Genomic DNA, 25,537 nt, shown 5'->3' with positions numbered 1-25,537 from the left:
ATATTGACTCAGTAAGTACCAGCTTCAATGTTTGGTTGTACTGAACATTTGTGCACTTTCCCTTGCATCATTTCCCCTATTCATTCACAGGATGAGAGCCGTCTTTGGCTGGGCAGCATTTATTGCCCATTACTAATTGCCCAGAGGGAAGCTCAAAGTCAACCACATTGCTCACCTTGGAGTCACATGTAAGCCAAACAGGTAAGGATGGCAGTTCCCTTCTCTAAAGGGCATTAGTGAGCCAGATGTTTTTTTTTCAACAATCGACAATGGATTCATGGTTATCATTAGATTCTTAATTCCAGATACTTATTGAATTCAAATTCCACATTCTGCCATGCTTGGGATTCAAACCGGAGTCCTCGGAACATTAGAGATAACAAAGTGTGAAGCTAGATGAGCACAGCAGGCCAAGCAGCATCTTAGGAGCACAAAAGTTGACGTTTTGGGCCTAGACCCTTCATCAGAGAGGGGGATGTGGAATGGGTTCTGAAATAAATCTCCCTATTTATTTCAGAGCCCTTTCCCCATCCCCCTCTCTGATGAAGGGTCTAGGCCCGAAACGTCAACTTTTATGCTCTAAGAAGTTGCTTGGCCTGTTGTGTTCATCCAGCTTCATGCTTTGTTGTCTGGGATTCTCCAGCATCTGCAGTTCTCATTATCTCCCCAGAACATTATCTGGGTCTCTGGATTAACAATCCAGTGGTAATACAACTAGATCATCACCTCCCCCTCATTTAAATTTCTTTTCATGAGCTCACGTCCAGGACAGAATGGGCCAGTTGCTTATCACCTCACCAAAACCCTTCAATCTTCAGAAGATGTAGTCAGTTCACTGATACACAGTGACAGCAATGTCTACCATCTACAAGTTACACAGCAGCAGCTCACCAAAGCTCCTCCAGCAGGAACTTCCATAGGGATGGCCTCTACCAGCTGGAAGGACACCAACCTCCAAGCCACACACCATTCTGACTTGGGAGTATTTTGCCATTCCAACGTATTTGCTGGGTCAAAACCCTGGAACTCCCTCCCAAACAGCACTGTGGTTGCCCTTACACACAAAGGAGCAATTCAGGGAGGCAGCTCACCACCACCTTTTCTAGCTCAATTAGTGAAGGGCAAGATATAAATAGCCACCCACACCCATAACCCATGTACAACGAGTTATAAAGTACTGCACATGCTGGAAATCTGAAATAAAAACAGAAATCGCAGTGCAGGAGAAACGCAGCAGATCTGGGCAGCATCTTTAGTGAGCGGCAAACAAGGGTCGATATTTTGAATCCGATATTATTACTCGGAACAGTCATACTCGAAACGCGAACTCAAGTTTCTCTCTCTCCACATGTGCTGCCTAAGCCGGCTGTTTTGCTCTAGCACTTTCGGCTTTCAGATTATAGAGAAAATTGTTTGATTCGAAATGAGAATTGTAAATTGTTTGATATGCAATGAGAATTGTAAATTTAATGATACAAATTGTGGTAGACTTTTACATGGTGGTAATATTTGGGACTCTCTTCCACAAACGGCAATAGATTCAGGATCTGTTGTTAACTTTGAATCTGAGATTTTTTTGTTAAAATGTGGTATGATCTCACTGAATGATGGAACAGGTTGGAGGGGCTGAATGGCCTTAGCTTGAATGCCTTATCTGGTGTATCACTTCGTGTAATGACAAATTGAGATGTCATGTGACACATTTCCTTTCAGAAATTTTCTGGAATAAGTGTATTTCTTAAACTCAAATATTAGTTAGAACACATTATTCTTCCGTGGAGCTACGTTCCAGCAGAAGATTGTGAAGCCTCATAGAAATTTTACCCTCTGACACCAAAACGAAAACTTGAACATCTATTCACGTTTCAGAACACAGGAAACGCTGGCAGTTTATTTCTGAGGCTGACCACAGATTAAAGCGAAATTAAAGGCTTGCATTTCAGCATATTGCGGCCGAACCTCACCAGCGCTCCGCACAAAAGTGTTTGAAAAGGCTTATTGCCGAAGTGCCGATGCTTCTACATTTGTCGCTGCCTGAAAAACCCCTCCAATAAAACTCAACCGTGAGCAATTGCACAGAACCTGGAACAGAATGTCACCGCGGAGAAATGGGATCGCCAGAATGTGTGGAGTCTGTCTTCTTGCTCTCAATCCCTTCACACTGCTCGGTGGGTGTTGCCACAATTAATCTATAAAATGTGTATTTTCAAACTGAATTAGATTGCAAAAGATTTGGAGAAATCGTCTGAAGTGGTGCATCAAACTTTGTATAAAAACCGAAAGGACTGCGGACGTTGTAAATCAGGAACAAAAACAAAGTTGCTGGAAAATCTCAGCAGGTCTGGTGGCATTTGTGAGGGAGAAAACAGAGTTAATATTTCGGGTCCGGTGACCTTATTTTTAAAATTACCTGCACATGTATCACTGGGAGTTATTACCAAATGAGATTTGCACAGCGCGGAAACAGACCCCTCCGTCCAACTTGCCTATAACGACCAGATATCCTAAATTAAACTAGTCCCATTTGCCAGCATTTAGCCTAGATCCCCCTAACCCTTTCCTAATCATTTACCTACCCTGATGCCTTTAAAATGTATTTATACTAGTCCTCATAACCTCTGGTAGCTCATTCCATACACGCACCACATGTCAATGAAAAAAATTGTTGCTTAGGTCACATTTAACTCTTTCCCTTTTCGTCTGAAACCTATACCCTCTGGTTTTGGTCTCCCCTACCCCATTTTTTCTAAGCCCATTCAAGTTTTACGGCATCTTTCATCTAGCAGGGAGAACCAGAACTGGACGCAGTTTTCCAAACGTGGCCTAACGAATGACCCTCACAGCCGCAACGTGACCTCCCAACTCCTGTACTCAATGTTCTGACCAATTATGGCAGATTTGATTTTTTTTGCCACTTGTTGAGGGTGAAGTGAGCAAATGTTACTAAATGGGGGGTTGCCTGTCGTGGTCTTTCTTCCCAAGGGGCAGATTGTGTAGCGCGGCCTCTTTCTGTCCTGAGTGGCTCTACAAATTATTACAATGTGTTGAATCAAAGCCCATTGGAATGGCTCCCACAGGCAGGACGGCGGCTGGTACCCAGTTCTGAAGGAGTTCTGCGTTCTCCCAATATCGCTTCCTCACTGTGGTGAAGAGGTTTGGCCATCCCACAAACACCAGTGAAATGTTACCGCAGGTTGTTAATGACGGCGGGATAGGCGCCAGGAGTTACAGAAAGCGATTGAGTGGGGTGTTCCCAACATCGCACTGAATGGTTCATAGTATGAAGTTAAAATGTGTAGGGTACACTAAATATCAATTTTAATCCTGCTGTTGTTCGTCCAGTGTAAGCAATGTTCGCATTATTATCCAGATGTTGTCACTTTGCTGCAATAAACAGTAATTCTCTCCGCCTTCAGCTGCTGTAACACTGAGGGTGGACCAGGACCGCGTGAATGGAACCGTTGGTCAGTCTGCGCTGCTCGCCGTCTCTTACAATCTGTCAGACCCAGGCGGTTACCTGCGGATCAGGTGGAACAGAGCTGGAACCAGAATAGTGGACTATAGGTGCATATCGAACAGAGACAGCAGGCGCTCGGAGCTCTGTCACTACCTGCCGGTTCCCGGTGACGACAAACACCGAGTCGTTCATTTCCCAGAGAATGCTTCATTGCTGCTGCGGGATTTACATTTCAATGACGGCGGGATTTATGAATTGTCTATCAGTCACTCGGAGGGAACAGAAATGGCCAGGGTCATATTAACAGTGCGGAACGGCACGGGCGGCGGAATGGGTAGTGTTGGTTCGTTTTATTTAATTTTATGAACAAATTTCCAAAACAAAATGTCTTTATTTTGACTGGTTGTCAGCTGTTGGGTATTGTACGAAAATGTGAACATGGGTCACAAAATGTTTCTCATTTTCTATTTTCACTTTTTTTAACGGGAACGTTGATGATGAAAACGGTGTCTCTCGCACTCAAGTTTCATTACCAGTGAAATGTTCCCGAGACACCTCACAGACGGATAACCCCCCGGCCCACCCAGGATAGTGTCAGGACTGGTGACCAAAGAGGGAGGGTTCGGGGACAGCCCCCTCCCTTCCCCTCACTGAACGGGGCAAGAAATGCAGAGGTTTAGGGGAGCTCGGGCCGGGAATTCTCAGAGCTAGGATCTGGACAGCAGCGCTGGGAATATCTAACCCAGGAAACTCAGGAATGCAGAAATGGATGGGGTGGGGGCTGGTGAAACACAGATTTCAGAGGATGGGGGGTTAGAGGAAGCAACAGGAAGGTGGAGTATTGTAAAATCATTCCATCGGCCCCACTGATCTGACCAGGAAATGTTAGGGTTGGACCTCGTGCCTAACAGTCATTCCCTTCACAAAATCCGGACATCCCTTCTCAGGTCACTGAGCCGGAGTTACAAGATTTAGTTATGCCTTTAATCTAGTTTTTGACCCATTCGTTTTAAAGTGAGAGAATCAGCTGCAAATATCCTTCTCACCCTGACTTATCCCCACAGTTTCCCATTCACATAGGAGGACAGTTAATGATTGAGGTGTAGAGCTGGATGGACACAGCAGGCCAAGCAGCATCAGAGGAGCAGGAAGGCTGACGTTTCGGGTCTAGACCCTTCACCACCTCTAGACCTTGTTCTTTCAGATTCTCCAGCATCGGCAGTTCTTACTATCCCTGAGGACAGTTGATGTGAGGGGAATGCAGTGAGCTGTAACTCAGTCGCTACTGAGTTACTTTAGCCTCAAAGTGAATCACTGACATGATCACTTTCTGGAATAAACTGCTCTAAACAGCAACTAGCACAAACCTTTCATTCCTCAGCAGGGAGGCGATTGGTTCCTGAGCTTCTATCATTGAATCCCTTGTATTACTGAAGCTAAAACATGACGAACTCCCTCAGACACACACAAGGGCCCACACTTTCCCGTGGAATTCACGGCCCTTAGCAAGTCTGAGATCCGGCAGTATTGCATCTTCTGTCATGTTATAATCAACCACTACTTTAAAGCCGAAGGTCAAACAGAATCCTGCAGCACGTAAAGAGGTCTCTCGGCCCTCTGAGCCCATGCTGGCTCTTTGGAATTGTGTCTAATTAGGCCCCACCCCAACCGCTGCTCTTTCCTGGTGGCCCCACAGTCTGTTCCTTTTCAGCTGGGTACTCAATTCCCTTTAGAACGTTACTGTTGAATATGCGGTGTCCGCACTTTGGGACAGCGCATTCCAGATCACTACCGCTCACTGCTTTAAAAAACTTGCCCTCATGTCTGAGGAAGGGTCACCGGGCCCGAAATGTTAATTCAGTTTTCTCCTTCACAGATGCTGTCAGACGTGCTGAGCTTTGCCAGCAACATTTTTTTTGTTCCTGATTTACAGCATCCACAGTTCTTTCAGTTTTTATTTAGTATCCCCTAATTCCTTCCCTGCTTCTTTGAGGTAATTATCTCAGTCCGTCTCCTCCGGTTCTACATCGTCTAACTCTACTCACTTACGCTGTTAAGACCCAATCTACGTCTACTGCACCTCCTCTTAATATTTCCTATAAGGAACTGGGAGATTTCTCTAGCCTCCCCACACAATTGAAGCCTCCAGTCTTGGTCTAATTTTAGAAATTCCCACTGCCCATTTTCCAAGGCCTTGAAGTCCTATCCATAGCCTGTCCAGAATGGGATCAAAGGTCCAGCTCAGGGTGAATAAATTGTGATAAATCTTTCATTGTTTACGCAATGCAGTTCTATCTGAAGTAAACGTGGTGAACTATAGAATTTCGTTCTCCCCACCAGGATGGTATAACCAAATATGAGATGCAGCTTAACATCGTCAGAAAGCAGGGTGGAATAGCCAGGGACAAATTGAATAACCAACCACAAACTATTCAGTTCCCAACGCGATTAATTTTAGAATATCTGGTGGGCATGGGCGAGTCGGACCGAAGGGTCTGTTTCTATGCTGTAGTTCTGTATGACTGTGGTGATTGGCTTGGTTCCGTTCACTTCTCTAGTTCCTATAAGCCAGTAACAAAAACAGAAATTGCTGGAAAAGCTCAGCATCTGTGCAGAGAAATCAGATTTAACGTTTGGGCTCCGATGACCATTCCGGACCTGAAATGTCAACTCTGATTTTCTCCTCACTGCCAGGCTCGCAGACTTTTTCCTGTAACATATGTTTTTGTTTCTGATTTACACTATCCGTAGTTCTTTCGGTTTTTACTTCCTATAACCCAGGTCCCTTTGCTCTTGCAATCCCCCCTGCCACCCCAACAAGTTTAGAACTGTAACAAATTACGTAAATGGTTAAGTATTAAACATAAATACTCCAATGGCTAGCCATGAAAAAGGATTATACATATTAGGTGCAAACAAGAGGAGTAAAGCAAGAATTAAGCAGTGAATAACCTATAAATGTGGTATTTCAATGGAGACTAACCTAATATACAATGGAGGGAAACATGTTTGGTTCCTGGACAGTGAACCTGTCTGGTGTGCAGGTATTATGGGTCAATACTAGGGTCTAGGAAAGGATTTAATTTTGTCCACCTTATATTTAGCAGCTCAGTGGTTAGCACTGCTGCCTGACAGTGCCAGTGATCCAGGTTCAATCCCAGCCTTGGTTGACTGTCTCTGTGAAGTTTGCACATTTTACCAGTAGAGGGTTTCCCAGGTGCTCTGGTTTCCTCCCATAGCAGAAAAATGTGCAGGGTAGATGAATTGGCCATGCTAAATTGCCCTTAATGTCTAGAGATGGTTAGGTTAGATGGGTTAGACATGGGGAAATTAGTGGAATGGGTCTGGTGGGAGGTTTTGCAGAGGGGCAGTGTGGATTTGTTGGGCTGAATGGCCTGCAGAAAAATGTGCAGGGTAGATGAATTGGCCATGCTAAATTGCCCTTAATGTCTAGAGATGGTTAGGTTAGATGGGTTAGACATGGGGAAATTAGTGGAATGGGTCTGGTGGGAGGTTTTGCAGAGGGGCAGTGTGGATTTGTTGGGCTGAATGGCCTGTTTCCACACTGTAGAGATATGATGATTCTATGAAGTTAAAATCATAACGTTAAGGGCCTTCAGAATTTTAGGAAATCTGCGCCATCAGGAGATGGCTGTAATTAAGTTAGGTTATTCATTTAACCAGTATTTAAGATTAAAAACTACATTAAATGGAAAATATAAAGATTCTATACTTAAATAATTAATTAGAAACTTTTAATTCAATCATAACAACAATTTAGAATATAGAAACCGAATATAGATAACTCATTGATGAAGTATATGTTTCTGCCAGATCAATGTGCTCTCAGGTTAAATTAATGCAGTGGAATAACATTTAATATTCGTGATTGTTCTTATTATATTGGTAAATTGAATGAAGCTTTACTCATTGCATATATACAGACAAGAAGTCAGCCCCAGCCAAAATTTGATGTGTTGATCTTGTTACTTTTATTTTCCTCTGTTTCAACTGTGAAAACATAGTCTTCCCTTTTCTAGAGAATAGACAAGAATCTATTTGGTCTTTCCTAATAGTTGTAATGTATTAGAATGTCCGGGAAATCTTTTGATCACTTTCACCGGTGAGTTTTTTTTATAGTTTGCAGGGTGAAGGCCATATTGCACGGTCTTCAGAATGTGAGCAAGCAATGATCCATGTACACTTGACATAGCATTCTAATTTTGAATCCTATTCTTCTAGATATGTACCCCACCAGGTTTTGTTTAGCAGTTTTCAGTCTTTGCTCAGCTAGAAGGGTCTAGGGCCAAAACGTTAGCCTTCCTGCTCCTCTGATGCTGCTTGGCCTGCTGTGTTCATCCAGCTCTACACCTTGTTATGTCAGATTCTCCAGCCTCTGCAGTTCTGACTATTACTGGCCTTAATAACGTTTTTAGTCTTCTCAATCCCTTTTCTTTTCAACTGTTGTTTGCCCAAGATGTTCTTTACAACAGAGAGACCCAGGGGTTCAGGTACATAATTCGTTGAAATTTGTATAACAGGTAGGCAAGATATTTAAGAAAACACTTGGCATACTTGCCTTCATTGCTTAAATGGTTGACTATAAGAGTTGGGACATCATGTTAGGGGTTCATGACAGGGTTCAGAAAAGATCTACCAGATTGTTGCTGAAACTGGACAGTTTGAATTAAAAGCTGGGATATTTTTCATCGGAGTGCAGGAGCTTGAGGCGTGACTCTACAGATGTTTACAAAAACATGGGTGGCGTAGATATGGTGAGCAGTAAATGTCTTTTCCCTGGGGTGGAGGAGTTCAAAACTAAGGGTGTATTTTTAAGATGAGAAGGGAAAGATTTAAAAAGGACACGGGGACAGCTTTTTACAAAGAGAATGGCATGTAGAATGAGCTGCTAGAGGAAGTGATGCAGTTGCAGTTACAACATTTACTAGACATTTGGATGAGTACAGGAATAGGAAAGGGTTGGAAGGATATAGGTCAAACACAGGCAGGTGGGAATAGTTTAGATTAGGAACAAGGTCTGAAGAGTCTGTTCCATTCCAAATGACTCTAAGTATATGATCTCCTTATTCTTCTAACCTAAATGTGGAACCATGCCTTACGCTGATAATTCCGTGCAAATTCTGTAAATTGGTGGATATCGTTTTATATTTTGGCATGGTCTTTCATAATAAATCAATGTCCCCACTTGGTATACTCCACAAACTGCAGATTCCCAAGTCCAAATCGTTTAAGGATATGGTCCCAAAACAGGTTCCGAATGGACGCAAATACATTCTTGTACACTCAGGGTATTATTAAGGGACCAAAATGGGTAAATGAAGTTGAAATACTGACCAGCATAATCGTTTCTATGGCCCGAAAAGCCTACTCCTGGTCCTATGTTCAAATGCTTTGCTTAATACAAAGTTCAAGGAGACACCAGTGGCAATTCTGATGTCTGATACCAAGACTAAAATTGTGCAACCTTACATGACAATTAGGTTTTAAGGGTATCTTTCAGCAAACAGGAAATAATTTTGCAATTCTTTCTATCTGAAGTACAAATTGAAATAAGGTCGGTGTGTAAGTCAATGGATCCATTTCAGTAATTTGCAACTGGACCACATTAGTTTTCCTGATAAAGATTTAAATAGCATTAACATGTTTTTCCCACACTGACAATGGCTAACTATTCCTCCCAACAGAACACAAATGAAAATTGTTGAACTGAATCTGTCTCATAAAATGCTACGTTAAGTCCTCAAGTGTTTCTAATGTTATGTCTTCACTTTTAATTTATTTGCTCTGATCAGCAGATATAAAATGTGTTTTTGAGTTGCAAGATAATTTTACTGAAAGTAGGGTTTGATAGAAATATGTTGAAATACATATCCATTAAGTACTTTGGAATATCTAGAAATCTATTCTTCAACAGCTGTTCTTGTCATATTATCACCTTGGTTTGTTTTTGTCAACTGTTGACTTTGGGGAAAAAAACAAAATGTTTGCAATGAAAGAAATGTTGAGTGGAAAACTCTGAAATCTGTTTCCAAAAGGTATAGGAGGTTAATGGTCCCTTTCTATCATGTGTAATTTGAGATGGAGCCACAATTTGGTAAACAAAACTGGTGATCTTCTTTCCAGACATGGGATATTATCATCTGGCATCACTGGCCTCAGCCAGCATTTATTGCCCATCCTATTGCCCTTGAGAAGGTGGTATTGAACGGTCTTCTTGAATTTCTGCATGCAGAGTAAGCACACTGGAAATTCAGTCAACTTAACTCCTGACTTACCAGAATCCATCACCTGCAAGACAAAAGTCAGGAATATACAGTCTGAGTGCAGCTTCAACAACATTCAAGAAGGTTGATGCCATCTGGTGCTTTAAACATTCCATCCCTCCACCTCTGGTGTGCATAGAATCCATAAGGGTGGAAGCAGGCTATTCATCCCTATTCAGAACTTCTGAAGAGCATTCTTGTAACCTTACATTTTCCTTTGCTAATCCACTTAGCCTACTATCCCTGGCCACTATGGACAATCTAGCCTGGTCAATCCACCATATATTTGGACTGTAGGAGGAAACTTCAGCACCCAGAGGAAACTCACACAGACAAGGGGAGAGTGTGCAAACTCCACACAGACAGGCACCCTAGGGTGGAATTGAGTCTGGGTCCCTGGTGCTGTGAGGCAGCAATGCTAACCATTGGGCCACCATGCTACCCCATGGGCAATAGGGTGTACCATCTACAAGATGGATTACACCACTGCATTAAGCCTTCTTCCAAACCTGAAAACTCCAGCATTTAGAAGAACAAAGCAGATGTATGGGAAAACCATTGATTGTTGGTTTGTTTCAAAATCTGATTTGGAATTTTATCGCTGCTGCTTCACTCATTGGGTCAAAATCCTAGAATTGCCTGTCTAATAGTACCACATGTATGCCTGTACTATTTGGACAAAGTTTTGACTGAAACATGAAGAGTGTGCTGGTAATAAGTCCCATTACTCTAAGTGTACAGTTTTCTTTAATCACCATAAATTGTCATTTTCTTTTCCATTCATTGCTATTACCTATTGCAAAAGGCATTTCATCAGGTTTGTTCAACAAACTCAAACAAATTATATTTTTACAATAGTAGAAGCACCAGTTTCCATCTAAACTACTATATAGACTTAACTTAGATTCCTATTTATCTCAGACATACACACATTCAGACACAGGGAAGGCAAGATGACCCAACTTTCTTGACATATTATGGGTAAGCAAAAATAAGTTTAAAAAAGATGCAATGCTCCTATAGATCAAGGGTTAAAGGCCAAAGGTAGAATGAGTTAACTTCATAGAATCAGGGTAAAGGTCATCTTTTTCTTTCAACTAACTTGAGGAGATCTGTAGAGGTATATTAACATTGGTCCATTAAGTGTATTCAAAGCAGATATAGACAGATTTTTAATCAGTAAGGGAGAAAAAGGTTATGTGGATTTTTCAGGAAACTAGTTTTGAGGATTGTCTGAACAGCCATAATTTCATTGAATGGTGGAGCAGACTCAATGGGCTGAGTGGCCTACTTTTGCAGCTATGTCTTATGTCTAGAAAGTTGTAAATCCCTGGATTTCTCAACCACAGAGAGCGATGGATGCTAAGTGGTTGGGTATGTTCCAGTCAGAGAAACATAGAACCCCCACAATGTGGAAATAGATCATTCGGCCCAAGTCCACATTGGCCCTCTGAAGGGCGTCCCACCCAGATCTGCCCCCTTCCATATCCCTGTAACTCTGTATTTTCCGTGGTTAATGCACCAAGCCTACACATCCCTGGACACTATGGGGCAATTTAGCATGGCCAATCCACCTAACCTGCACATCTTTGGACTGTGGGAGGAAACCAGAGTACCTAGCAGAAACCCAGTCAGATGTGGAGAGAATGTGCAAACTCCACATAGACAAGTCGTCTGAGGTTGGAATCAAACCTGGGTCCCTAGCACTGTGAGGCAGCAGTGCTAACCACTGAGCCACCGTGGCAAGGTCAATGGATTGATCGTATGAATGGAGTCAAAGGTCAGCCATGATCTTGGTGAATGGCAGAACAAGTCCAAAGGGTCAAAAGCCCACCCTGTCTCCCATTTCTTAATATTTATGTAAATGATTCAATTTATTCATCTGATATCTACACCCAACTGAAGTATCTAAAGTCTACAAAACATTGTAATCTCTGTAGAAGCCATACAAAGTTACTTTGTAGGACAGGTTACAAACTACATTAAGCAAAAAATGTTTATGATCATCATCTTTCTGAATAACAGTGTAAAAAGTTCATTTAATTCAATCAGGGCAGCGAGCTAAGATGAGGAAATGAATTGGAAACGTTAATGTAGCTGAAGGACACAAACGCTTCCTCCTGTCCCAAATGAATGTCTTGGGATGAAAAAAGAAGTGAGCTTTCCTGCTATTTCAGTGTAATGACAAAATCTTTTCTTAATGCGCAGTTACAGAGGCAAAACGAGCACCAAGAGCTGAAGCCAAAATTCGCTATGCTAGCCTTGCTGTTATTTTGATCTTCTTGTGTTTCACTGTGAAGACACAAACAGGTAAGTGGTCATGTTGTGAGACAGTCTCAGGTGCCTGACACGTGCTGACTCTGCATTTATTATTGCAACACGGATGGAAAATGCTCATCTGTAAGTCAGGGAAATTGATGAAGGAATATTTTTCTCTGTTCCAAGTAAGTTCAGTTCAGTAACATGGAAATAAATTGATCTTTTTCTTTATTCCTTATTTGCTTTTGAGGTATTGTCTACTTCATTTCCAACCTTTTGTTGTCTTGTACCCAAAGTGCTGTACAGTGCAGCTGTAGGGAGGGGTAGGACAGGAATTCTAAAGGGATTGAGTGCAAGAAATGTTTTATATCGTTGTGGTGCCATGGTAGTGCCCAGCCTCTGACCCAGGAGACCCAACTTCAAATCCTGCCTGCTCTAGAGTTGTATAATAGCATCTGAACAGCTTTATTAAAACAACTGTAGGGCAGAAAAAAAAATAGTAAAATAAGCAAACAGAGCCATTTACTGAATAGCAATAGTCTGCAATATTAACCTTGGGCATTCAGAAGAGAAAATCCTAATTTACAATTTAACCAACATGCACATGCAGTGCAGACCCATGAAATTCAGTCACATAAATGACCTGTGAAAATGAAATGGCAATATGAGATCTTCAACTTCTACATTAATCCATCTTTTATTAAACTGCAGGATCATTTTATTGTGGAGTGATTGATGTAAAATAGTGTGTTGTGGGGACAACAGTCGGCCAATCCCCACGGAAAATTAACAGAGATTTTTCCCCTTTAGGTTGTAATCGAACTCAGAAACAAACAGTAAAGAAAAAGACTGCTCAGAGGGGTTGGGTAAGTAAAATATTCTGTGGAAAGATAAGAGTACTGTTTTTTTCACAAAATTATTTCAGTGCAAAAGGAGGCTATTTGGCCCATCATGCTTGCACTGGCTGTATTACAGAGTGCAAAACACTTGTTTATTTTTCCATAACGCTTGCCTTTCCTTTTGGGATGTACTTCTTGCAGGAGATTTACATTTAATGTGCAATTACAAAACTACTTGGTGTTCAATAGACTTCTTTCCTGAAAAATCTAAAATTACATTGCAAGAGGAATAACAAATTGCATGGAAGGTTCTTATTGGGAATGACTTGCATCATCCTGAGCCTAGCTTTTTAAAAAAAAGTATTTGTTTTTATTCATTTATGGGGTAGGAATGTGCCGGCTAGGGTAATTCTAGCATTTACTGCCTGTCCCTAGTTACCATTGAGAAAGCGGTGCAGAGCTTCCTTCTTGAAATACTGAACTCCAGCTGTTGTAGGTAATCCAAATGTCATTAGGGAGGGCGTTCCAGGGTTTTGGCCCAAAAACACCAAAGAAATTGTGATATATTTCCTAGTCAGGATGATGAATGGCCAGAAGGGAATTTGCTGGTGATAGAGTTTCAATGTATCTGCTGCTCTTGTCCTTCTAGATGCTAATGGTCATGGGTTTGGAAAATTCTGTCTAAGGGCCTGTCATGAATTTCTGCTATGCATCTTAGGTGATGCACACTAAGTATCGATGGTAGAGGGAGTGAAAGTGGTGTCATTCGAGTAGCTACTTTATCCTGGATGGTATCAAGCTTCTTGAGTGTTATTGGTGCTGAATACGTCCAGGCAAGTGAGGAGTATTGACCCACACTCATGACTTGTGCCTTCTCAAAGGTGGTGAGGTTTTGGTGAGTTACATGCTGCAGAATTCCAAGTTAATTGTAACCCGCAGAATGCTAATAGTTGGGAATACAGTGATAGTAATGCCATTGAATATCAATGGGCAAAAGTTAGATTCAGTCTTGTTGGAGATGGTCTTTGTCTAGCATTTTTGTGGCATGCTTGTTATTTGCCAACTGTCAGCTGAAATCTGGGTATTGTCCAGGTCTTGCTGCATTTGGAAATGGACTGCTTCAGTATCTGAAGATTTGTGAACATGGCTGAAAATTGGGCCATCATGAGCAAACATCTCTATCCATAATGGAGGGCAGGTCATTGATGAAGCAGCTAAAGATAGTTGGACTGAGGACACTACATCTGAGGAACTCCATGAGTAGCAGTGATGACCTGAGATGATCGACCAACAACTGCAAACATGTGCTAGAAATGGTTTTATCTGTTGGAATTTTTTTGTCTGTTTTCCATTGACTCCAGTTTTACTTTTTCAGCTGCGAAGCCCTTTAGAAAGTTGACCAGTGATCTGGATGTTGAACAAAATATATTATTATCCTTTGATTTCTGCATGACAGTACGGCAGTAACCATCCATTACAAAGGACTGACATCTAAACCTTTTTGTAATTGGAATAAAGCAAGTCTGTGTCATTGCATCACCTCTTCACTATTTACCTAAATCTGATGTTATGACACAGAGGCAGACAGAAGAGCCAAATCAGCTTTACAGCCTCCGTCTTCACAATACAGTAAAACTAAACTGTCAAAGGTGCCCAAATAGTCACTCCAATAGTCCTAATCAGACTTTGAATAATCAAACCTAGATTTCATGAATAATTAATTTCCAGTCTTAATTATTCATTAAATACACAATAACTTCAGCAGAGAGAAAACTAGACAGCACAACAATCTGATTAATATCTGTGCTTTAAGCCAGAAGCATTTGTTTTCAGCCTCCAGCTACACAAAGGATTGTCAAAAATAAAGTTAAGGGGCAAATGAAAGAAAATAACAAAATTGTCAATTGTCATTTGTTGTTTGAACATAGGGTCCTTTCCAGACTTGCTGGAACCAATTCCCAAATACTGACCTTATCAATAGCCATCCTCTGCTAGCTGTTTGAAAACGATGCACCTCCCATTTTTCCTGTATCTGTTAGAACATTTTTAATGAAGGCACATCCTACCTCCTGGCCTGGCCTCATAAACAAACAAAACTTGATTGGCATGTTATTTTCCTTTAAACACAAGCTGTGCCAAAATCCATAGGTCATTTCTAGCACACAAAATTCAAAATTGATAAAGCGTTAAAACAAAAATAATAAAAAGTTAGCAAAGGACTAACAGTGGTCATGGATGTTCCTCAGAACCAACTTCTCCAACAGGTCGTGACTGAGTTTTGATTCAACAGAAAATCTTCAATCTCAAAAGGCTGAGAACTAAGAGTAACATGACCATTCAGCACATTCATAACTTGTTATCGGCATAAAATACTGTCAATGGCTCTGACTGCCCTCAACTTCTTTAGCTCTCTATACAAAAGCATGGTCTCTTACTCAACATCAGTAAGACCAAAACCCTTCACCAATCCTCCCTATATCTCCAGCTATTACTTTTCACAGGTGGGACAATAGAAATCATGACACTTGTCCAGTTCAGCTTTCTCAAAAGGTCACTATTGAGAAAAAAGGCCCATCAAAGAATGAACCTTCAATTTTATGTAATGTGGCTAAAGAATCAAGATTATAATAGCTGAAAGGTGAGAAATTTCCAAGTGGCATATGCTCATTTTTTTTTACACAATGGTAAGGTGCCTTGTAATACTTGCTTGTGAAATCCTTCTGACTCTTTGTTTGACACAGAAAAACAGCTTGCAGCTAAATGGAACTTTAAGTTTCAAGTTAATGTTTGTGGGCAAATATATTCTTAGCCCTTCCTTCCAGAGCATAAGGTGTTTACTTCTTTAGTGCTTAAGTAACCACAATAAATGTTCCAGTAATATGTCCCAGTTAGTATTGAGCGTAGGTTGTGCCAAGTCTTAATTTTTATTTCCAATCAATATTTACTCAAAACCCCGGCAATGCTGTGCAATGTGAAGGTATCACCTAACATCAAAACTTGAAAATAACTGAGAGGAAACACAAGTGACCTCTTAACTGACCGATTGTGCTTCATTACAGAGTGTGAGCATTTAAAACAAAAAACATCCTGTTCAAACTGACCTCCACCCTGCAACAAAATTGGCAATAACGGTCTCATCTTAAAATCCTTCTCACTCGTTCATTACAATTTTCAGTTTGGGAGAAGGTCCAGTCAACTTGAGGTCATGGTAAACCTGGAAATAAAGGTTAAAAACTGGAACCACCTTATCTCAATGGCAGCTGAGATGTACATTAAATAAACACTGAAGAATTAACTGCCTTGTTCTCTGGACAGGAAGAGTGAACAAGTTAGGGTGGTGAGGTTTATGTAGGCCAATGCAACTGACACCTGTGTTTCCACTGGTCAGAAAACCAGAATGTTCTATCATGCCTATTTGGGGCGGCACAGTGACTCAGTGGTTAGCACTGCAGCCTCATAGCACCAGGGACCCAGGTTCAATTCCAGCCTCAGACAACTGTCTGTGTGGAGTTTGCACATTCTCCCTGTGTCTGCGTGGGTTTCCTCCGGGTGCTCCGGTTTCCTCCCACAGTCCAAAGATGTGCAGGCTAGGTGGATTAGCCATGCTAAATTGCTTGTAGTGTTCAGGGGTGTGTGGGTTATGGGGGGATAGGTCTGGGTGGGATGCTCCAAGGGGTGGTGTGGACTTGTTGGGCTGAAGGGCCTGTTTCCACACTGTAGGGAATCTAATCACATGTTAATGGTACACAGAACTTTTAGTAACACAATTAATACTATTTTCAGTCCCCTGAGATAACTTAAGTTCCCTGTAATGTCACCTCTAGTCAGTTGCTGAATGCAAGGTAACTAGTATGGGGACAGACAGAACTATCCAGGTCTACGTTCTTCACAGTACACATCTACTTAATAGTTCACATGTGTCATTTCCAATCTGAATGCTTACATAGTCAACTTCAAGTTAAATGTTGAAGTTGTACACACAACAATAGGAATTGTGGCCATACACAGGATTTTGATTTAAGCAAAGATCTTTCAGCAAAGATCTTTAGCTCGGGTTTTCGGTAAGGTTGTTGACTTGCTTGCCAAGCTGGCTTGTTCTCATTCAGGAGTTTCATCACCAGGCTAGGTAACATAATCAGATGTTGTTCTACTCCACTTGGAATTTATACTGTTATGGTGAGTAGTGTAATTTCCTGTTTTGTTCTGTATGCGTTTGTATATGGGGCCCAAATCTATATGTTTGTCGATGGTATTATGGGTTGTGAACCATGCCTCTCGGAATTTCCGTGCATTTCTATGTTTGGCTTAGGCTACTATGATTACGTTGTCCCAGTTAAACTGATGGCTCTCATTGTCCGAATGAAAGTCTGTCATGTCGTTTTGCTGCCTGCTGATGTTCATGTATTTGGATGGCTAGTTTCCTTCTGATGTCATGTTTGTGGCAGTCGTTGCATGGTAGTTTGTAAACTACATTGATTCTGCATTTTGTGGGAATGGGGTCTTTAATCCTTGTGAGTGTTTGTCGTAGAGTAGCTGTGGGCTTGTGTGCCACCATGATTCCTAGTGGCCGTAGGAGTCTCGTTGTCAGTTCTGATATGTTCTTGACATAGGGCAGTGTGGCACAATGTGTTAGAGCATACTGTGTCCTCTTGTTGTGTGCTTGGTAGGCATCTGCAGATGAAGTTGTGGGGAGATCCGTTCATAGCATAGATTTTGTATAGGTGCTCTTCCTCTTTCCTGCGAAGTTCTGTCATGCTGCAGTGAGTGGTGGCCCGTTTAAATAGGGCCCTAATGCAACTTTGTTTGTTGCCCTTGGGGTGGTTGCTGTGGAAGTTGAGAATTTGGTCAGTGAGAGTTGCTTTCCTGTATACTGAGGTTTGGAACTCCCCGTTGGTTATATGTTCAACTCTGACATCCAGAAATGGAAGGCGATTGTGCTTTCTTTCTTTCTTACCTGGTGAATACATTGTTGATGAGGTGGTGCATCTCTTCTGGTTTGTTGTGTTTAGTAATGGCAAATGTGTTGTCCAGGTACGGGATCCACAATTTAGATTGAAATGGGGGAGAGGTTAGTGTGTTCTAGACTTTGCATGACTGTCTCTGCAATGAGTCCTGAGATGGGTGACCCCATGGGTGAGCCATTGATCTGTTTGTATACTGGGCCATTAAAGACAAAGTGTGTGATGAGGCACAAGTCTATGTTGTCATTGCTGGTGGAGCTACAAGAGAAAGCAGGAACACAGACCAGCAGCTGTATGATAGGGGACAGCTTTGCTAACACATTGCTTGCAATCTCGACATGAGAGCCAAGTTAGTTGTAACCGGCAGAATGCTAACAGTTGGGAATACAGTGATAGTAATGCCATTGAATATCAATGGGCAAAAGTTAGATTCTGTCTTGTTGGAGATGGTCTTTGTCTAGCATTTTTGTGGCATGCTTGTTATTTGTCAATTGTCAGCTGAAATCTGGGTATTGTCCAGGTCTTGCTGCATTTGGAAATGGACTGCTTCAGTATCTGAAGATTTGCGAACATGGCTGAAAATTGTGAAATCATGAGCAAACATCTCTATCCATAATGGAGGCCAGGTCATTGATGAGGCAGCTAAAGATAGTTGGACTGAGGGCACTACATCTGAGGAACTCCATGAGTAGCAGTGATGACCTGAGATGATTGACCAACAACTGCAAACATGTGCTAGAAATAGCTTTATCTGTTGGAATTATTTTGTCTGTTTTCCATTGACTCCAGTTTTACTTTTTCAGCTGCGAAGCCCTTTAGAAAGTTGACCAGTGATCTGGATGTTGAACAAAATATATTATTATCCTTTGATTTCTGCATGACAGTACGGCAGTAACCATCCATTACGAAGGACTGGCATCTAAACCTTTTTGTAATTGGAATAAAGCAAGTCTGTGTCATTGCATCACCTCTTCACTATTTACCTAAATCTGATGTTATGACACAGAGGCAGACAGTAGAACCAAATCAGCTTTACAGCCTCCGTCTTCACAATACAGTAAAACTAAACTGTCAAAGGTGCCCAAATAGTCACTCCAATGGTCCTAATCAGACTTTGAATAATCAAACCTAGATTTCATGAATAATTAATTTCCAGACTTAACTATTCATTAAATACACAATAACTTCAGCAGAGAGAAAACTAGACAGAACAACAATCTGATTAATATCTGTGCTTTAAGCCAGAAGCATTTGTTTTCAGCCTCCAGCTACACAAAGGATTGTTAAAAATAAAGTTAAGGGGCAAATGAAAGAAAATAACAAAATTGTCAATTGTCATTTGTTGTTTGAACATAGGGTCCTTTCCAGACTTGCTGGAACCAATTCCCAAATACTGACCTTATCAATAGCCATCCTCTGCTAGCTGTTTGAAAATGATGCACCTCCCATTTTTCCTGTATCTGTTAGAACATTTTTAATGAAGGCACATCCTACCTCCTGGCCTGGCCTCATAAACAAACAAAGCTTGATTGGCATGTTATTTTCCTTTAAACACAAGTTGTGCCAAAATCCATAGGTCATTTCTGGCACACAAAATTCAAAATTGATAAAGCGTAAAAACAAAAATAATAAAAAGTTAGCAAAGGACTAACAGTGGTCATGGATGTTCCTCAGAACCAACTTCTCCAACAGGTCGTGACTGAGTTTTGATTCAACAGAAAATCTTCAATCTCAAAAGGCTGAGAACTAAGAGTAACATGACCATTCAGCACATTCATAACTTGTTATCGGCATAAAATACTGTCAATGGCTCTGACTGCCCTCAACTTCTTTAGCTCTCTATACAAAAGCATGGTCTCTTACTCAACATCAGTAAGACCAAAACCCTTCACCAATCCTCCCTATATCTCAAGCCATTACTTTTCACAGGTGGGACAATAGAAATCATGACACTTGTCCAGTTCAGCTTTCTCAAAAGGTCACTATTGAGAAAAAAGGCCCATCAAAGAATGAACCTTCAATTTTATGTAATGTGGCTAAAGAATCAAGATTATAATAGCTGAAAGGTGAGAAATTTCCAAGTGGCATATGCTCATTTTTTTTTTACACAATGGTAAGGTGCCTTGTAATACTTGCTTGTGAAATCCTTCTGACTCTTTGTTTGACACAGAAAAACAGCTTGCAGCTAAATGGAACTTTAAGTTTCAAGTTAATGTTTGTGGGCAAATATATTCTTAGCCCTTCCTTCCAGAGCATAAGGTGTTTAATTCTTTAGTGCTTAAGTAACCACAATAAATGTTCCAGTAATATGTCCCAGTTAGTATTGAGCGTAGGTTGTGCCAAGTCTTAATTTTTATTTCCAATCAATATTTACTCAAAACCCCGGCAATGCTGTGCAATGTGAAGGTATCACCTAACATCAAAACTTGAAAATAACTGAGAGGAAACACAAGTGACCTCTTAACTGACCGATTGTGCTTCATTACAGAGTGTGAGCATTTAAAACAAAAAACATCCTGTTCAAACTGACCTCCACCCTGCAACAAAATTGGCAATAATGGTCTCATCTTAAAATCCTTCTCACTCGTTCATTACAATTTTCAGTTTGGGAGAAGGTCCAGTCAACTTGAGGTCATGGTAAACCTGGAAATAAAGGTTAAAAACTGGAACCACCTTATCTCAATGGCAGCTGAGATGTACATTAAATAAACACTGAAGAATTAACTGCCTTGTTCTCTGGACAGGAAGAGCGAACAAGTTAGGGTGGTGAGGTTTATGTAGGCCAATGCAACTGACACCTGTGTTTCCACTGGTCAGAAAACCAGAATGTTCTATCATGCCTATTTGGGGCGGCACAGTGACTCAGTGGTTAGCACTGCAGCCTCATAGCACCAGGGACCCAGGTTCAATTCCAGCCTCAGACAACTGGTGCTCTTCCTCTTTCCTGCGTAGTTCTGGCATGTTGCAGTGAGTGGTGGCCCATTTAAATAGGGCCCTCATGCAACTTTGTTTGTTGCCCTTGGGGTGGTTGCTGTGGAAGTTGAGAATTTGGTCAGTGTGAGTTGCTTTCCTGTATACTGAGGTTTGGAACTCCCCGTTGGTTATATGTTCAACTCTGACATCCAGAAATGGAAGGTGATTGTGCTTTCTTTCTCTCTTACCTGGTGAATACATTGTTGATGAGGTGGTGCATCTCTTCTGGTTTGTTGTGTTTAGTAATGGCAAATGTGTTGTTAAGGTACGGGATCCACAATTTAGATTGAAATGGGGGAGAGGTTAGTATGTTCTAGACTTTGCATGACTGTCTCTGCAATGAGTCCTGAGATGGGTGACCCCATGGGTGAGCCATTGATCTGTTTGTATACTGGGCCATTAAAGACAAAGTGTGTGATGAGGCACAAGTCTATGTTGTCATTGCTGGTGGAGATACGAGAGAAAGCAGGAACACAGACCAGCAGCTGCGTGATAGGGGACAGCTTTGCTTACACATTGCTTGCAATCTCGACATGAGAGCCCAAAACATTGATATGTCATTACAGAGAAAAATGAGGAATGTGTCTTTTGGGCCAGTATGCACTTCCTGGCTTAGTAATACAAGCTATTGCTGAAAGCAACCCAAAATTACAATTGGTGGCTTCATGTGTGGCATTTGTGGCAGACCCTGCCTCTTAAGGATTGGCCTGTTCAACCATCAGCAAAGGTGCACAATAGAAAGACACCTAATCTGGTATAGTAGGAACTGCTGATGCTGGAGAATCTGAGATAACAAGGTGAAGAGCTGGATGAGCACAGCAGGCCAAGCAGCATCAGAGGAGCTGGAAAGCTGACATTTTGCGTCTGGACCTTCTTCAGAAATCTGGAATAGATTGTTTGTGGTTTGTCCATTACTATTTACAGATAGAAAGATGCCACTAAAAAAGCATAAGCTTATAAATATAAATAAGATGTATAAGCATATATATAAATATAATATATATCAAAGGTCCGAAGTTTCATATCAAGGATAACACACAAATTGATATCCTAATCAATATCTACGTCCCATGCTTGACAATAATTGCATTTAGAATCTCACGCTCTTACTATAAATGTTAAGTCATAGAACATAGAATAATATAGCGCAGAACAGGCCCTTCGGCCATCGATGAAAGTCAGTGAATACTGAAAGTCAGAAAAAGATGCTGATTCAAGATTTAGAAAAATTACAACAATAGGTGAAAGTCTGGCCATAAAACCCCTACCTCTTCAGGTCTTGTTTAAATGTAAACCAATCTGGTGGCGAGGTTAACAGAAGGAATGGTGAGAATGATGGTAGGAATATAAATAAAAATATTGTAGGGGATGATGTGGAGAAATTGATGGAGCTGGGTACAGAAAAGGGTTTGATTTTGGAAAAAAACCAATGGAATTGAAAACACAATTCACCAGGTCTGAAGTCATGTAACATAGATTTTTGAAAGAAATCAGCGAGGTGATAACAGAGACTGCCTGTAATTTTCCAGATATTCTTTGATTCAAAATTACTTCAAGACTCTTGAGAGAGACCACTGTATTACTTCTATCCAGGAATAGAGAGATTAATTTACTGAGTAATTATGGAAACCTCATCTAATTATAATTTGGATTAAAAATGCGTTGAAGTAAAATCATAGAATCCCTACAGCATAGAAAGAGCCTGCACTGACCCTATAAAAAGCATCCTGCCCAAACCTCGTCCCAGCCTGTCCAGGTAGCCCACATTTACCATGGCTAATCCACCAATTCAATACCTCTAGATACGACAGACAATTTAGCATGGCCAGTCTACCCAATCTGTATCTTTTTGGACTGTGACAGAAAACCAAAGCACTCAACAGTTACTAGGAGAAAATGAAAACTCCCTACAGACAGTCACCTAAGGCTGGAATGAAACCTGAGTCCGTGCTCTTGTCAGGCAGCAGGGCTAACCACTGATCCACCGTGCCTCTCAATGACCAAGTTAATCAAAACTAATCAGTATGGGCCAAAGTGGAAGTTACTGAGTCGACTACCTGTTGCACAACCCATCCTATATTCTGCACTCTCTGCTTCAGCAGAGCTGAATAATGAGCAGGGCAGAGAACTGACAGATGGTTTGGCAACACCCACTTTGCTCCACAAAATAAGATGAATTTGAATCTCACAAGTTTCCACAGAACTAATTTGATGGATGGTTTTACCCATCCCTTTGCTTGTCGACTACACTCAACAGTAAAGATATGCTGGAACTTCCTGGTTGTAGCACTCTGTCTACTCCCTCAGGTCTCCATTCATGATAGAGAAGAACTGCCAGGGCTAAGAGGCACATTAAAGTTATCAGACTATGATTATTTCACACAATAAAATGGCAAGAGTCAACCTTAACCTGCCCCCTTTCATAACGTTTCTGTATTATCTGACATGTTTACTGGGGAGGTAGAGCATGGATCATGAAGAACTCTTTCCACTTCATTGTGATCTGCAATGCTTACAGTTTACTGAAATGCTACTATTTCAATTGTTGAAATAGAGCGAACAAAAAGTTAATTATAAAAACAGAAGTTGCCAGAGAAGCTCGGCAGGTCTGGCAGTATGTGTGATGAAAAAATGAGTTAACGTTTTGTGTCCGGTGACCCTTCCTCACCTGGGTGTATGAGACAAATTGTACCTTTGGTCAAAGATGTTAAAAAGACAACATTGAATTAGCATACCTTTTACACCTTAATCATATCTGACTCTGCTCGCTATTGAAATTAAAACGTTTAAGTTACTCATCCACACTTACATTCAATATTTCAGCACACCTCTGTACACTTCATCATGACTTCAGGCATGAGCAGTTTACCAGGACTACTTATACAAAAGAACATCCTAATGTACGTCCTAAACAAAAAAGCCCTTCAAGCAAAATCATTTTAAAAAATAAAATTTTAAAAAGACTATGTGAAAAACAGGCTAATTGTGAATGTGCAGACGACGTTTCTAAAACGCGAATCATAAAGTCAGATGTATCAAATTCGTACAAGGGAGAGATGGGAACAAAATCCTGAGGTTACTCCTGATTGTTCAGAATTAAGTTCAGCTAATATATTGTCAGGGAAAAGGTAATTACATAATACATTAGCTCTTTTCAAAGACAATTGAAAGTTACAAGATTAATGTCGGAGATGTTTCTCTGTTAATAGTTCGTCTCCTCTTCCACTTAGGATGATTCAATCTATTTATATGATTTATCTAAGCAACTCCTCATAAATCTCTGACTTTGTTTCTGTTCTTTGGTTTCAGAATTCATTATCTAGCAACTCTGTCGTGACATTCAGTGAGATGAAGTTGTATGAGTCGACGGAAGCTACAGGAAAGATAATGTACGGTACCGATGAGATTACTGAACATGCTCGGATTCAGATACGGAGGACCTGATTTTAACTTAATGATTATACTGTTTATGTTTTTCCACTCTGTGTAATTATTGTACTAACATGTAGTTTAAGTACAAAACCACCATAATGGCTGCAAGGGAATTATAATGAATTCTCCAGTCGTAAATATAAAATCCATTTTTTTCTGCCTGTATTTCATAGCTATGCTTATTTCACAGAACATTTTAAAACCTTCAAGAGAATTGTAGCACAGTATGGCTAGATGGGAGAAGTCCAGACTAAAGCTTTTGCGAGACATGAAAGTTTTTGTTTTTGAACAAGTGTGAAAGGCTGTAAGACTGTGGTAGCAATGTTCAAATTGCTGCCTGAGAATTTAGTAATTATGTTGAGATGAAACTATGAGTATGTACATACGGATTTCAATATTCATTTGCTACAAGTCTGGGGTTCTTGGAACTCGAAGACAAATGTATCGGTTTGTCTGTGTGTTTGGAGCTAACAATTAGCTTTTAAGAAAATGCAACATCCATAATCTTCAGCTGGAGGTCATAACACAAATTTCTTCACGAGCTGCCTCCAGGGTCAATGGAGAAAACTTCGCACTCGCAGATATGGCGGGTTATTGGCTTAGAGCACTGTCAGGATATGGAGAGATATTAGGGGCAAATTCTGATAAAGAGATTTGTTGATTCATAGAATGCATTGCTAAAGGGAGTAATGTAGCAGGGAATGCTGAAATATTCAGTTGATGCGGAAGAAGACGCAGAGTTATGCGATTGTATGGGTCGCGGCAGATAATTCCTTGTATGAAGGAAGCCCATATGAAATTTTAGAATTGTGGAAAATAAAAGGCCAGCCTTAAGATGGCGGCATTTTAGCTTGCATAGAATATTGGCTGAGTGACAGAAAGCAAAGAATGGACTTTGGTCTTTTTCAGGTTGATGAGATATATAAAGTTGAGTTCCAAAGGGATTTATAATGTACACATATAACACAGGTGAGGGATGGAAGGTTGGCAATTTTTCCCAAAGATAGTCAGGAAAAAATAAATTGTGAAGAGGAGACCAAGAGGTTAGAAACAGATATTGACAGCTTAAGTGAATGAGGAAGGATATGGCAAACAGAACATAATGTGGGAAAATGCACAGTTGCCCATTTAGGCAGAAAGAAGAGAAAAGCATATTTTCTAAATGGTACAACCATAGATAGTAGGACCAAAAGTAAGCTTTTCAATTGATTAAGTAGTTCTGCCGTTCTACGAAATCATTCACAGCTGATCTGATAATCTTCAACTCTACTTGCCTGCCTTTCCACATAACTCTTGATAAAAGTCCATCTCAGCCTTTAATGACCAGGCCTC

General features: G+C 40.9%; 1 protein-coding gene across 1 annotated transcript; it reads left to right on the top strand.

The window, feature by feature from the left end:
- Window positions 1-1,875: 1,875 nt before the first annotated feature.
- Window positions 1,876-25,529, top strand: LOC125446604 (uncharacterized). The gene is made up of 5 exons (XM_048520310.2): window positions 1,876-2,168; window positions 3,417-3,800; window positions 11,950-12,051; window positions 12,811-12,866; window positions 24,083-25,529. The coding sequence occupies exons 1-5, from the start codon at window positions 2,093-2,095 to the stop codon at window positions 24,215-24,217; spliced, it is 753 nt and encodes a 250-aa protein (XP_048376267.1). The 5' UTR covers window positions 1,876-2,092; the 3' UTR covers window positions 24,218-25,529.
- The last annotated feature ends 8 nt before the right edge of the window (window positions 25,530-25,537 follow it).

This window comes from Stegostoma tigrinum, chromosome 34 (assembly GCF_030684315.1).
Source record: "Stegostoma tigrinum isolate sSteTig4 chromosome 34, sSteTig4.hap1, whole genome shotgun sequence".
NCBI lineage: Eukaryota > Metazoa > Chordata > Chondrichthyes > Orectolobiformes > Stegostomatidae > Stegostoma > Stegostoma tigrinum.
This window is presented reverse-complemented; position numbering and strand designations above follow the sequence as displayed.

What these genes read in the sequence shown, in the direction of transcription:
- LOC125446604 (XM_048520310.2), top strand. Translation starts at nt 2,093, where the DNA reads ATGTCACCGCGGAGAAATGGGATCGCCAGAATGTGTGGAGTCTGTCTT. An exon ending in CACTGTGAAGACACAAACAG is followed by an intron (nt 12,052 to 12,810) that starts GTAAGTGGTCAT and finishes TTTCCCCTTTAG; the next exon opens with GTTGTAATCGAACTCAGAAA. An exon ending in AGACTGCTCAGAGGGGTTGG is followed by an intron (nt 12,867 to 24,082) that starts GTAAGTAAAATA and finishes CTTTGGTTTCAG; the next exon opens with AATTCATTATCTAGCAACTC.